Genomic DNA, 15,200 nt, shown 5'->3' with positions numbered 1-15,200 from the left:
TTTGAAGAAATCAACTGTGGGAGCAATTATTAGGAAATGGAAGACATACAAGACCACTGATAATCTCCCTCGATCTGGGGCCCCACGCAAGATCTCGCCACGTGGGGTCAAAATGATCACAAGAACGGTGAGCAAAAATCCCAGAACCACACGGGGGGAGCTAGTGAATGATCTGCAGAGAGCTGGGACCAAAGTAACAAAGCCTACCATCAGTAACACACTACGCCGCCAGGGACTCAAATCCTGCAGTGCCAGACGTGTCCCCCTGCTTAAGCCAGTACATGTCCAGGCCCGTCTGAAGTTTGCTAGAGAGCATTTGGATGATCCAGAAGAAGATTGGGAGTATGTCATCTGGTCAGATGAAACCAAAATAGAACTTTTTGGTAAACTCAACTCGTCGTGTTTGGAAGACAAAGAATGCTGAGTTGCATCCAAAGAACACCATACCTACTGTGAAGTATGGGGGTGGAAACATCATGCTTTGGGGCTGTTTTTCTTTAAAGGGACCAGAACGACTGATCCGTGTAAAGGAAAGAATGAATGGGGCCATGTATTGTGAGATTGAGTGAAAACCTCCTTCCATCAGCAAGGGCATTGAAGATGAAACGTGGCTGGGTCTTTCAGCATGACAATGATCCCAAACACACCACCCGGGCAACGAAGGAGTGGCTTCGGAAGAAGCATTTCAAGGTCCTAGAGTGGCCTAGCCAGTCTCCAGATCTCAACCCCATAGAAAATCTTTGGAGGGAGTTGAAAGTCCGTGTTGCCCAGCAACAGCCCCAAAACATCACCGCTCTAGAGGAGATCTGCATGGAGGAATGGGCCAAAATACCAGCAACAGTGTGTGAAAACCTTGTGAAGACTTACAGAAAACGTTTGACCTCTGTCATTGCCAACAAAGTGTATATAACAAAGTATTGAGAAACTTTTGTTATTGACCAAATACTTATTTTCCACCATAATTTGCAAATAAATTAATAAAAAATCCTACAATGTGATTTTCTGGATTTTGTTTCTCATTTTGTCTGTCATAGTTGAAGTGTACCTATGATGAAAATTACAGGCCTCGTCTTTTTAAGTGGGAAAACGTGCACAATTGGTGGCTGACTAAATACTTTTTTGCCCCACTGTATATGAATGAGTGATGATACAGAACGGCATAGGCGAGATGCAGTAGATGGTATCGAGTACAGTATATACATATGAGAAGAGTAATGTAGGGTATGTAAACAAAGTGGCATAGTTTAAAGTGGCTAGTGATACATGTATTACATAAAGATGCAGTAGATGATATAGAGTACAGTATATACATATGAGATGAGTAATGTAGGATATGTACATTATATTAAGTGGCATTGTTTTAAAGTGGCTAGTGATACATTTTTTACATAAATGTCCATTATTAAAGTGTCTGGACTTGAGTCAGTATGTTGGCACAGCCACTCAATGTTAGTGGTGGTTGTTTAACAGTCTGATGGCCTTGAGATAGAAGCTGTTTTTCATTCTCTCGGTCCCTGCTTTGACGCACCTGTACTGACCTCGCCTTCTGGATGATAGCGGGGTGAACAGGCAGTGGCTCGGGTGGTTGTTGTCCTTTGATCTTAATGGCCTTCCTGTGACATCGGGTGTTGTAGGTGTCCTGGAGGGTAAATAGTTTGCCCCCGGTGATGCATTGTGCAGACCTCACTACCCTCTGGAGAGCCTTACGGTTGTGGGTGGAGTAATTGCCGTACCAGGCGGTGATACAGCCCGACAGGTGGCTCTCGATTGTGCATCTGTAGAAGTTTGAGTGCTTTTGGTGACAAGCCAAATTTCTTCAGCCTCCTGACGTTGAAGAGACGCTGCTATTCCTTCTTCACAACGCTGTCTGTGTGGGGGACCAATTCAGTATTTCCGTGATGTGTACGCCGAGGAACTTAACTTAAAACTATCCTCTCCACTACTGTCCCATCGATGTGGATAGGGGGTGCTCCCTCTGCTGTTTCCTGAAGTCCACAATCGTCTCCTTTGTTTTGTTGACGTTGAGTGAGGTTATTTTCCTGACACCACACTCCAAGGGCCCTCACCTCCTCCCTGTAGGCCGTCTCGCCATTGTTGGTAATCAAGTCTATCACTGTAATGTCATCTGCAAACTTAATTATTGAGTTGAGGCGAGCTTGATGATGAATTTGGAGGGTACTATGGTGTTAAATGCTGAGCTGGGCAATTTATGCTAGACTAAAAGGACTGCCAGTGTAAAGATTGTAATTGTGCTTGCTTAGCGAGTACCGCTTCCTCCTAATTCGGCTCACGCTTAGGCTCAAACCCAGGAACTCTGCTTTCTAGCACGTGACCTCCCTCCTGAAGCTTCTTACCAGTCACGCAACGTGAAAAGCTAGCTATTCAGCGGTGCAAGTTGGAACACTTAATGGAATCATCCAGTGTTACCGAAGTAAATTGACTAGCAGTGAATTTACTCTGCACAGTGATTTTTCACCCATTAGATTCAGAAAGAGAGGGGGGCAGGATTATGGTTACCAGCTCCCTCAGTGTCAGTATGACTGCCTGACCAGCATATGAAGGTCATTATGGGTGTGCAGCCACTGCACTTGAGGAACAACTCTGCAGGGGACCTTAATACTCTGCTGGGAAGTATTCAGGCAAAGGGATATTGGATAGATGGCATTTTTTTAAATAAATTAACGCATTTCTTCAGGTTTTTTCTGTAGCAAAAAGGCCCACTTAACCTTAACCACACATTCCAGACCCCCTGCTAACCGTTTTAACGGGAGATTGAAAGTCAATGTTAGGACAGGTTGGCATACAATGCCTTACCGTTGGACAGCATTACAATTTTGGGGATTTTGATTGCAATCTGAGATTAGGTTTAGTAAAATTCTGCCTAGTTGGTTATATTAAAGTAATATTTTTTGACAATATCATTTTTTTGAATGCACTAACCTCGTAGCTGAGAGGTTCATCTTGCTAGTGGTTAGATGGCAGTTATTTTTTACATTGTATGGCTCCTGTATTGGAGTAAGTTGAGAACTCAATGTTGTCTCAATGGTACATGTATACACTCACTCATAAATTCCACTCATGATTTTTTTGGGGGGGTTGCATTTTTTTCCCCCTGGAAATGAATGTAAAGCACCTCAATCATTGGTCTTTAAAACGTTAATGCCTTAGGGTTCCCTTTTGCAACTTGTCAAACAGGACTTGGATGTTATTTGGGGCACCATGGTCCAGTAAGCAGTAAACATTCTTCCCACCACACTAGTTTTCAATTCTATATGTACAGACTCTTACAATAATATGATCTTGTTTATATAAAAAATCTTTATCATGCCTAAACATAACTATATACACAGTTGAAGTCGGAAGTTTACATACACTCAACCACTCCTCAAATTTCTTGTTAAACCTATAGTTTTGGCAAGTCTGTTAGGACATCTACTTTGTGCATGACACAAGTAATTTATACATTTAATTGTTTACAGACAGGTTATTTCACATAATTCATTGTATCGCAATTCCAGTGGGTCAGAAGTTAACATACACTAAGTTGACTGTGCCTTTAAATAGCTCGGAAAAATCCAGAAAATGTCATGGCTTTAGAAGCTTATAATAGGTTACCTGACATCATTTGGGTCAATTGGAGGTGTACCTGTGGATATATTTCAAGGCCTACCTTAACACACAGTGCCTCTTTGCTTGACATCATGGGAAAATCAAAAGAAATCAGCCAAATCTGTAGACCTCCAAGTCCGGATCATTCTTGGGAGCAATTTACAAACGCCTGAAAGTACCACGTTCATCTGTACAAAGAATAGTACGCAAGTATGAACACCATGGAACCATGCAGCCGTCATACCGCTTAGGAAGGGGATGCATTCTGTCTCCAAGAGCTGAACGTACTTTGGTGCGAAAAGTGATAATCAATCTCAGAATAACAGCAAAGGACCTTGTGAAGATGCTGGAGGAAACAGGTACAAAAGTATCTATATCCACAGTAAAACGAGTCCTATTTTGACATAACCTGAAAGGCCGCTCAGCAAGGAAAAAGCCACTGCTCCAAAACCGCCATAGAAAAGCCAGACTACGGTTTGCAACTGCACATGTTGACGAAGATCGTACTTTTTGGAGAAATGTCCTCTGATCTGATGAAACAAAAATAGAACCGTTTGGCCATAATGACCATCGTTATGTTTGGAGGAAAAAGGGGGATGCTTGCAAGCTGAAGAACACCATCCCAACCGTGAAGCACGGGGGTGGAAGCATCATGCTGTGGGGGTGCTTTGCTGCAGGAGGGACTGTGGTACTTCAAGAACAGATGGCATCATGAGGCAGGAACATTATGTGGAAATATTGAAGCAACATCTCTAGACATCAGTCAATGTTAAAGCTTGGTCACAAATGGGTTTTCCAAATGGACGATGACCCCAAGCATACTTCCAAAGCTGTGGCAAAATGCCTTAAGGACAACAAAGTCAAGGTATTGGAGTGGCATTCACAATGCCCTGACCTCAATCCCATAGAAAATTTGTGGCAGAACTGAAAAATTGTGTGCGAGCAAGGAGGCCTACAAACCTGACTCAGTTACACCAGCTCTGTCAGAAGGAATGGGCCAAAATTCACCCAACGTATTGTGGGAAGCTTGTGGAAGGCTACCCAAAACATTTGACACAAGTTGATCAATTAGTTACCCAGTCAAGCTGATACAAGTACTATAGTCATTTTGGTTGTGAAGTGTATTATCAAATGCTACCAAATACTAATTGAGTTTATGTAAACTTCTGACCCACTGGGAATGTGATGAAAGAAATAAAAGCTTAAATAAATCATTCTCTCTACTATTATTCTGACATTTCCCATTCTTAAAATAAATTGGTTATCCTAACTGACCTAAGACAGGGAATTCTTACTAGGATTAAATGTCAGGAATTGTGAAACTGAGTTTACATACAACTTAGCCAAATACATTTAAACTTCTGACTTCAACTGTGTGTGTGTGTGTGCATATACTGTACGCTGGATTCATTCAAACTACCAGAATTATTTATATTAAAGTGGAACTTCACCTGCTGATTTGGCCTTGTTTTTGGCTTGCTCCTCAAGAAATGCTGGCGGCCAAGGCAGAAGTGAAATGTGAGCTGGCTTGGGGGTGTGGTTTGATTTGGGTGTGTCCTTTGCACCACCAAGACACATCCATCTGTCAACCATGCTCACAGTTGTTTTACCCCCACTTAATCACAACAAACAAACCTCCTTCAGATTGAGTTCAAAAGCTATTGGCAGATGTATGGTGAGAAGAGTGTAGCGGTATTTATTAGAGAGGGGTAAAGAAAGATTTTGTTCGGGCGCCAGGCAGGTATTAACCATGCCGAAAGGAAAAGAGTAGAATAGAGAGAGTACCACTACCAGACCCACACACATCAGCAGAAGAGACTGCCTAGAGTGTAGCCTGTTTACCAGATAGCCAGTGGAGAGAAAAGAGAATACACAACATATAAAACCCACATCACAGCACAGGGGTAACCCCAACAAGAATACCTCAAGTGAGCTGCCCAGTGACGCGAGCCTACCAGATATGTAAATGCATTTTACGCTCGCTTCGAGGCAAGCAACACTGAAGCATGCATGAGAGCACCAGTTGTTCCAGATGACTGTGTTGTCTCACTCTCCGTAGCCAATGTGAGAAAGACCTTTTTAAAACAGGTCAACATTCACGAAGCCGCGGGGCCAGATGGATAACCAGGACTGTACTCAAAGCATGCGCGGCCCAACTGGCAAGTATCTACACTGACATTTTCAACCTCTCCCTGACCTAGTCTGTAATACCTACATGTTTCAAACAGACTACTGTAGTCCCTGTGCCCAAGAAAGCGAAAGTAACCTGCCTAAATGATTATCGCCCAGTAGCACTCAGTCAGTAGCCATTAAGTGCTTTCGAAGGCTGGTCATGGCTCACATCAACACCATAATGCCGGAAACCCTAGAGCCTCTCCAATTCGCATAACGCCCCAACAGATCCACAGATGACACATTCTCAATCGCACTCCAAACTGGCCTTTGCCACATGGACAAAAGGAACACCTATGTGAAAATGCTGTTCATTAACTACAGCTCAGTGTTCAACACCATAGAGCCCACGGCTCAACACTAAGCTAAGGACCCTGGGACTAAACACCTCCCTCTGCAACTGGATACTGGACTTCCTGATGGGCCATCCCCAGGTGGTAAGGGTAGTCAACAACACATCTGCCACGCTGATCCTCAACACTGAGGCCCCTCAGGGGTGCGTGCTTAGTCCACTCCTGTACTCCCTGTTCACCCACGACTGCGTGGCCAGGCATGACTCCAATACCACCATTTTTAGTTTGCTGACGACACAACAGCGGTAGGCCTGATCACCAACAATGATGAGTCTATAGGGAGGAGGTCCGAGATCTGTCAGTGTGGTGCCAGGACAACTACCTCTCCTTCAATGTGAGCAAGACAAAGGAGCTGGTCGTGGACTATAGGAAAAGGATGGCTGAACAGTTAGGGAAGGTAATTAACATCGACAGGTGGAGAGTTTCAAGTTCCTTGGTGTCCACGTCACCAACAAACTATCATGGTCCAAACACACCAAGACAGTCATGAAGAGGGCACAACAACACCTTTTCCCCCTCAGGAGACTAAAAAGATTTGGCTTAGGTCCCTAGATCCTCAAAGTTCTACAGCTGCACTATCAAGAGCATCCTGACCAGTTGCATCACCGCCTGGTATGGCAACTGCTTGTTATCTGACCGTAAGGCTCTACAGAGGGTAGTACATCGCACTCAGTTCATCACTGGGGCCAAGCTTCCTGCCATACATGGCCTATATATTAGGTCAGACTCCAGTCACCCAAGTTCTCTCTGCTACCGCACGGCAAGCGGTACTGGAGCGCCAAGTCTAGGACCAAAAGGCTCCTTAACAGCTTCTAACCCCAAGCCATAAGCCTGCTGAACAATTAATCAAATGGCCACCCGGACTATTTACATTGATTTCCCTCCCCCCCCCCCTTTGTTTTTACACTACTGCTACTCCCTGTTTTTATTATCTATGCATAGTCACTTTACAAATTACCTCAACTTACCGGTACCCCCTGTATATAGCCTCATTATTGCTTTGTAATTTAATTTTTTTCTCAACTAGTTTATTTAGGAAATATTTTAACTATTTCTTGAGCTGCGTTATTTGTTAAGGGCTTGTAAGTAAGCGTTTCACAGTAAGTTCTACACCATTCTGCGCAAGTGACAAACAATATTTGAATAGGTCAGTAGCCTATAAAGTAATATAAGAATAATGCAATTGCTGAATTTTTGTAGATATTCTTAACTAAGTGTTTTGATAACTTTCAAATATTGTAACAGGTCCTTGTAGAATAAACAACCCTTATCATAATACCATAGAAGTAGTTCTGCTAATATCACAGTGTGCACCTTTCACTTTTCATTGTCATTCTCAGCCAATACACATACTGTGTCTATCAACATTTTGTCTGGTGGTAATGGGACTACCTTGACAAACATGTCTGGTCATCCTGTGTGGTGTCCCGTATATAACAGGAGTTCTCTGATTCTGCTGTAGAATATACAGGGTTATTCCCTCCCCATATGTACTGATATCATTCAATTAAGAAAAAAAGACAGTACTAGTAAAAGTTTTGTCTAGTAAAAATGTAATGCTGAGTGCCAGGTCTCTCTCCAAGCCAGTCTGGACTTCATCACATCTTGCAAATCTCCATGTGCTGGCTCCATACATGTTTCTGTGAACACATACACATAGTCACTGTTCTATTACCAATGGCAGTTAGGAGAGGTAATATCTCATGCAAACAGGTATAATGTTGAAGTTTGAACAGATCAGATAACATATGCCCAATTATGGTCACCCCATCAAACAACCGAGGCTGGTGTCTCGCAAAAACATCTACAATCCTCTCCATCTGTAGAAATAGCTAGTTAAGGCCGAGTTCATCAGTGACACATGGAATGAAAAGGGTGTTACAAATACTGGACTTTTTTTTCTGTGCTGTATTATTAGCAATCGACTTCAGTCCCTCATTTTAGATGTGTTGAGTGCCACGTCTCTCTCCATTCAGAGATATCATTATCATGCCTGTCTGTTGGTCATGACTCCATCACATCATCTTGCAAGTGCTGACTCCATAGACCCATCTGTGAACACATACAGTCACTCTCTTCTATTACCAGTGATGTCTGACAAACGAACATATACTATGTTGATGTTTGAACAGGTCAGACTATTGGTAAGCAGTCGGTGGGGCTAGAGGTAAGGTATTTGCCAGCGCCCCATTGATGGGCATGTCTTCGTAGATCAGCTCCTGGCCCCTCCATCAAATATACTGGTCGGTCACACACACAAACAGACAGAGACCACAGATTACATGATCAATGGTGGTTATGATTAGCATGGTGAAACTAACCTGATCACTACATTCACCTTTCTATTTCACTTAAGATATCATGATATGTGAAGTGAAATAGAATGGTAAATGAAGAGGTCAGGCCGGTTCCACCAGGCTAGGTTATGAAGGTGAATTGGAACAACTTGAAACTGTTTTAACTTTTGACCAGGTCAAATGTTACCAACCTGATTTCAAGTGTCCTCCCTGTTCCATTTATAGGATTGCTCAAAGCAAGGGCATGTCTGCGTGATGCTGAGGGTCCCCTTGCTGGTCTACTCTGTTTCATGATCGGCTGTAAACTGGACATCTTTTGAACAACTGCAGCAGGAAATCTTCATAATCAATGTACTTCCTCATCTTATGAGTTGGTGCTGACTGGGGGTGCCTGTGACAGGTGATACAATAGATAGCCAAGGGGTAAATTACATTTTGTTATAAAGAAAGAACAAAGCTTTTTGATAATACACTTCACAACCAAAATGACTATACTACTTGTATCAGCTTGACTGGGTAATTAATTAAATTGCTAGTTTATCAAACTGGTTTTTTTTTAATACACTTTCACATAGCACACATTACCGTTGTTGATGAAGCCCTCTGTGTCATCAGGGTAGTAACTCGGGACAAGCTAATTTGATGCTCTACAGATGTAGACTGACTGTAGCCTCAGATTGGATTAGATTCAGGCCGGTGACGCTGTTACAGTTTTGCTCCTATTTCACTGTATTATTCAGCCTCATACATGAGTTATCTACCACCATAGGTGCATCCAATTATTTAGTTTTGCCCTTGACAATACAGAATACACTTGTACGAGCTACGAACTAACTTGTAAAATCCGACATGTATGAAAACGTTAGCTAGCTATCTAGCCTGCCTCGCTAGCGTTATCAAATGATAACGTTACATAACCATCAATATATAGACAATACACAAACTTGTATGAGCTATGACCTAACTATGTTGTAATGAGGTAGCTAACTAGCCTGCCTTGCTTTATCAAAAAATAGATAACCAAACACAACCAGCAATAGCGTTATCAAACACATCCAACCTGATTTCAGTTGCTTCTTCATGAATGAGATAAAGGCATGCTGCGTTCAATAAGGAAGGGGGAATTCCATTGTCTGAGAATTGATCAGCTGTGGCTTGGGAAATATGCTATAAAGATAAGCATGGAGAAAATACCCATTTACCTCCTGTGACTTTGCCATTGTCCCTTGTTAGGAATTTAATGTATAATGACTAAACAATATCTACATTTAAATAGAACTATAATTAATTGAACTCTACCCTGTTTTACAATATCTGATTAATAATGTGAATTCATCAGGAAGGGATTGTGTAGCATGAAACAGGGGGTAATTAAACATAATAAATACCATTCCAGCTAGGTTGGGGGAGGAATGGATTGTGGTTTTAAGTAAGCAGAAAGGATTGTTAACCTATGGTTGAACCGACTCAACTTAGCTCTGGGATGTTTAGATAAGGCAGTGAGTGTTTTCCTAGGTTTTCCATTATCTGGTGCTGTCTTCTGAATAGTGATAGATGAAGGTGAGATTTCAGCAGTTAATCTTGATAAGTGTGTGTCTGGAGTGAGCGAGCGAGGGGGTTGGAATAAACTTTTGAACCTGCTTTGTCCTGGTCAATAGGAGAAAGGACATTTTATAACCTATGACGTCATATTTTGTATATAAACTGTTGTTCGTGGTTTCATGGCAGCGAGCTCCGAGAATAAATACTATTATCTAATTTTGATAAGGCTGGTCTCTGTCTATTTTATGCAAATAGGATTCTTACAAATTCTTATAAAATAGACTGAGTGATATAGTTAATGCACACATATAGGAATTATGAAATTCCAATGACAGCCCTCTAAATCTGTGGAGCAAATAGGTGACTAAACTCAACATGAACTTAGAACTAGATGCTTTGTTAGAACTTGTTAGAACTAGATGCTTTGTGTCAGCTGTGGGACCAAAAAAGTACAACCAAGTTCATTTTGTTATTTTTATTAAAGACCGCATTTATCCAATCCAAATAGGTACCATGTGCCAGACCAGTTTGTCAGTGACTGTCACATTTTATCATGCCTTTACTGGGTATACATAGAGTCATAATTATTTTAGAAATTTCAGATGAGGAAAGACTAGACCTTGATGTACAATGCCTTCAGAAAGTATTCAGACAAATAAAGCGGTGTAATGGGTTTGCACTCAAACATATATTGCATAAAGCTTACTTCATTATCCAATGCGTACACAGATGTTTTGGCTTTACAGCCACATTCAGTGTGTACAATTTTCTTTAATTCAAAGCAGCATTTGTAAAGAACAACAGATGAGCAGCAGATGGTTCTAATCAGGGTTGCCACTCATCTGCCAATCAGGGACCTGTATGTTTACCTGTATGCAAATTAGTCACAAAAATATACACAATTATAGGGTATGGGAGCAGGCACGAAAGGGCAACTCGCAAATCAATCGCCCTGGGGTGTCCGACTCACCTAAATACATCACATCAATTCATGAGAGCCCACCACAAAGGACATCAGACAAAGCCGTTCATAAATATGTGGTGCTAACTCATAAACAATGTGCAAAATCTGATATGGAAAGTGTTCTTGTATAACAGTATAAATGTGGCTTAAAGGAAGAATGCGAAATCTTGTTCTTCGTTTAAAAGTGTGGAGATACAGAATTTAAGTTATATCCACATCGCTTCTCTTTGGAGTAATTTGTTGTCATAGTCTGTGACACAGTCCCCTCTAGGTGGTGGATGAACCTTTTAGATCCCGACGCATCATTAATAGAAAGATTTTTATTTTCTATAAAGTGTCTCGCAACTGGCGAGGTGATATCTTGATGTCTAATAGTGGATATACGTTCTCCACAACGTCCTTTCAAGGCATGGGATATACATCTTATTACAAGAACACTAATATATAAATAAATAACTCCTTTAGTAGTGCAATTTATATATTTACCTCATAGGTCCTAGAAGTCTGAAGGCATGCAAAGTTGTAACATTTCCTTATGGTGCCATGAGGTACAAGATCTACAGTGGAAGTATCCTTTTATGAATGCCTCTTCTCTCTCCACATCTGATTTAACTAATATGTTTGATAGATTTCTTGGTCGTTTATAGGTGAATAAAGGTGGATTTTGGAAAACAGATTTTAAACACAAGGCCGAATATACAGTTGCCTACAGAACGTACAGTTTTGACTTAAATCGTCTTGAAAATCTATGGCAAGATTTGACAATGGCTGTCTAGCAATGATCAACAACCAACTTGACAGAGCTTTAATTTTTTATTTTTTTTAAGAATTTGAAAATATTGTACAATCCAAGTCTACAAAGCTCTTAGACTTACTCAGAAAGACTCAGTTGTAATTGTGATTTTAACACATTTTTAACACATTGACTCACTGTGAATACTTATGTAAATGAGACCTTACTGGTATTTCATTTTCAATACATTTATACAAATGTCTAAAAACGTGTTCACTTTGTCATTATGGGGTATTGTGTGTAGATGGGTGAGAACAAATATTTAATCCATTTTCGATTCAGGCTGTAGCACAACAAAATGTAGAATAAGTCAAGGGGTTTGAATACTTTCTGAAGGCACTTTAAATTCAAATTCAGATTTGCCTGAAGGTGTTGAGATGCATTCTGGGTAATGTCAGCACATGAAAAGGCCTGCATTGTTCCCTTCATAGATCATACCAGAGTCTGTTTGGCTTCATTAGCCTATTTGTTCAAATAGCCTCCTAATGAAATATAATTAATCCATCAGAATGTCATTCCATTTCTCCTTGGCATCACACAGCTCCTGATTCCCTGAACAAACCGCAAGCAGTTCTAACTGGAATTGTCCCACACAGAGGAAAATTCTGCTGGTTTTTCTGGGAAAACACTGTCTGATATTCTAATTAGCTGCAGGCCCAGATGGCACGTCTCAAATAAGCAATAGCAGGTTATTTTTGAAGAAGCCATTGTAGGAGGGGGGGGGGGGGGGGATTCAACTAAGCCTGTGACACTCATTAAATCACCCCTGTAGTAGACAATAACCAAACAAGTAATGATTCAGATGAAAAGCATTAGAGCTAGTCCGAATTACTTGGATGAATTGCTATCATGGTATTGTTTTCTTTGGACACAGATTCCAGGGTTATACTCCTACAAGGATTCTGAGCCTGGCTGCAGTGCTGTGGATGAGGAGAACAGTGAGCCCAAGATCTCTGATGAGGCCCGGCTCCTCAAGCAAAGGGTCCTGCTGCAGATCCCCCAACAGCAGAGGATGATACTGGGCCAGTCCTACACCCCTATCGTCACCCAGCGCATCCCACGGAGAGGAGAGATCGCTATGAGGTCCCGAAACTCCTCGTATACACACAATGTGCATTCCCGCAGCTACAGCCCCACTGCTAAATACGTTGTCACTGTGGAGCCCATTCAGAAGGATACAACTGAAATGGATGACTAACAGTGTCAACTAGAAGCAATTTAATATAAGCATGCAACAATGCTGTGATTCAACTATTGCAACAGTATTTAAAGAGCTTTATGCAGTAACAGCAAGTGCAATCATGTATGTCGAAGGTCTACGAATGTAATACTTGTGTGTTTCTTTGTGATATGGCCAAAGCTTTGCTTGAAAGAAGGCCTCCTATTCTGTTGACAAATGCATAGCTAATAGACAAAGCAATGTCTGAAACAATGATTTATATATGCAGTAGATGGCTATTAGGAGGGGGCGTGTTGAAGCCACCGCACCTCCATCTTGGCAAAGATATTTTCGAAGTTATAGAAATGTATTTGTTAATGTCGACATAAATGTCTGCCACGTTTAGTCTATTTCAGACAGCTTAAAGCATACTTTAAAATTATGACAGCTAAACATTAAAATGGCAAAACATTTTCCATAAAGTATAATTTTGAGATTACGAATTTTATTGTCCCCACTACAACAGAAAATACTTAAATACATGTAATTCTGTCCTTTAAACATTTCATTGAAGTAATGTAGAATTCCATTCATTCTTATGGAGGACTGACGGCTTCAAAGCATCACAATGGCAAATACATAGCATCAGCAATCCAGGATTGAAATAAATCATTGGCCAGAAACAATGTGACTGTGCTCAATAGCTTTGCCTATAACATAGCTGAATCATTAAGAACAGACAGATCAATGAAGTGACGCTGATCCTGTCCACATTGAGCTCTGTCTCTCTGTCATTAGAGGGATTCATAATTTGGATTTGAGAAGAAACTCTAGGTACCATATTTCCTTCTTACTGCCTGTCATGGGAAAATGTTGAACAAAAGACTGTCTTGAAGAAATAACCCACATTCTATCACGATGAGGGACATGCATGAAGTTAAACCATTAAAAATATTCTTAAATGACACTTTCATGACCGTTTCTTAATAGCATGTGTCTGTTTGCACATCCTCACTTTGCATTAAGTCCTTACTTTAAAAACGTATATACAGTGTTTTCAGAAAGTATTCAGACCCATGCTTTTTTCCACATTGCCTTTTGTTACAGCCTTCTAAAATGTATTATATACTTTTCTCCCATTCAATCTACACAAAATAATCGACAATGTCAAAGAGAAAAACAGGTTTTTTGTAATTCTTGCACATTTATGAAAAATAAAAAACAAATATGTTATTTAGATAAGTATTCAGGCTCTTTGCTGTGAGACTCGAAATTGAGCTCAAAAGCATCCTGTTTCGATTGATCATCCTTGAGATGTTTCTAGAACTTGATTGGAGTCCATCTGTGGTAAATTCAATTGATTGAACATGACTTGGAAAGGCACACACCTGTCTATATAGGTTCCACAGTTGACAGTGCATGTCAGAGCAAAAACCAAGCCATGAGGTCTAAGGAATTGTCCTTAGAGCTCCGAGACAGGATTGTGTCGAGGTACAGATCTGGGGAAGGGTACCAAAAAATGTCTGCAGCATTGAAGGTCCCCAAGAACACAGTGGCTTCCATCATTCTTAAATGGAAGAAGATTGGAATCAACAAAACACTACCTAGAGCTGGCCAAACTGAGCAATCGGGGGAAAGGGCCTTGGTTAGGGCAGTGACCAAGAACCAGTGGTGTAAAGTACTTAAGTACAAATACTTTAAAGTACTACTTATGTAGTTTTTGGGGGGGTATCTGTACTTCACTATTCATATTTTTCACAACTTTTACTTTAACTTCACTTCATTACTCAAGAAAATAATGTACTTCTTACTGACACCCAAAAGTACTCGTTACATTTTGACAGGAAAATGGTCTAATTCAAACACTTATCAAGATATCTTCCCTGGTCATCCCTTCTGCTTTTGCGGACTCACTAAACACAAATGCTTTGTTTATAAATTATGTCTGACTGTTGGAGTGTGCCCCTGCTATTCGTCAATAAGAAAAATAAAATTGTGCCGTCTGGTTTGTTTAATATAAGGAGTTTTAAATGATTTATACTTTTACTTTTAATACTTAAGTACATTTGAACAATTCCATTTACTTTTGATACATAAATATATTTAAAACCAAATACTTTGACTTTTCCTCACATAGTATTTTACAGGGTGACTCACTTTTACTTGAGTAATATCTATTACTGTACCTTTATTTTAATCAAGTATGACAATTGAGTATTTTTTACACCACTGCCAAGAACCCAATAGTTACTCTGACAGAGCTCCAGAGTTCCTCTGTGGAGATTGTCTTTCTGGAAGACATCAGTCAGGA

At 40.7% G+C, this 15,200-nt stretch overlaps 1 protein-coding gene and 1 long non-coding RNA gene across 4 annotated transcripts in view; one reads left to right on the top strand and one right to left on the bottom strand.

Annotated features, from left to right (window-relative positions):
• Positions 1-13,856, top strand: part of plin1 (perilipin 1) — a 32,230-nt gene extending 18,374 nt beyond the window's left edge. Inside the window, exon 9 of one of the 2 annotated variants that reach the window (XM_020480732.2) lies at positions 12,605-13,856. In XM_020480732.2, coding sequence (XP_020336321.1) covers positions 12,605-12,928 — 324 coding nt within the window. In that variant the 3' untranslated portion in view covers positions 12,929-13,856. Of the gene's footprint in view, positions 1-8,656; positions 10,196-12,604 lie in introns of those variants that run through there. The other variant, XM_020480733.2, reaches the window with a different exon arrangement.
• LOC109889360 (uncharacterized) lies at positions 7,354-9,573 on the bottom strand. 2 transcript variants are annotated; one of them, XR_002255272.2, is made up of 3 exons: positions 9,492-9,573; positions 8,623-8,822; positions 7,354-7,774 (listed from the first exon to the last, which is right to left on the bottom strand). It is a non-coding gene; the product is annotated as an uncharacterized LOC109889360 (long non-coding RNA). The 2 variants fall into 2 exon arrangements; XR_002255273.2 differs by lacking the exon at positions 9,492-9,573 and adding an exon at positions 9,017-9,131.
• Positions 13,857-15,200: the final 1,344 nt, after the last annotated feature.

The sequence above is a fragment of the Oncorhynchus kisutch genome, linkage group LG4, assembly GCF_002021735.2.
Source record: "Oncorhynchus kisutch isolate 150728-3 linkage group LG4, Okis_V2, whole genome shotgun sequence".
In the NCBI taxonomy this organism is placed as follows: domain Eukaryota; kingdom Metazoa; phylum Chordata; class Actinopteri; order Salmoniformes; family Salmonidae; genus Oncorhynchus; species Oncorhynchus kisutch.
This window is presented reverse-complemented; position numbering and strand designations above follow the sequence as displayed.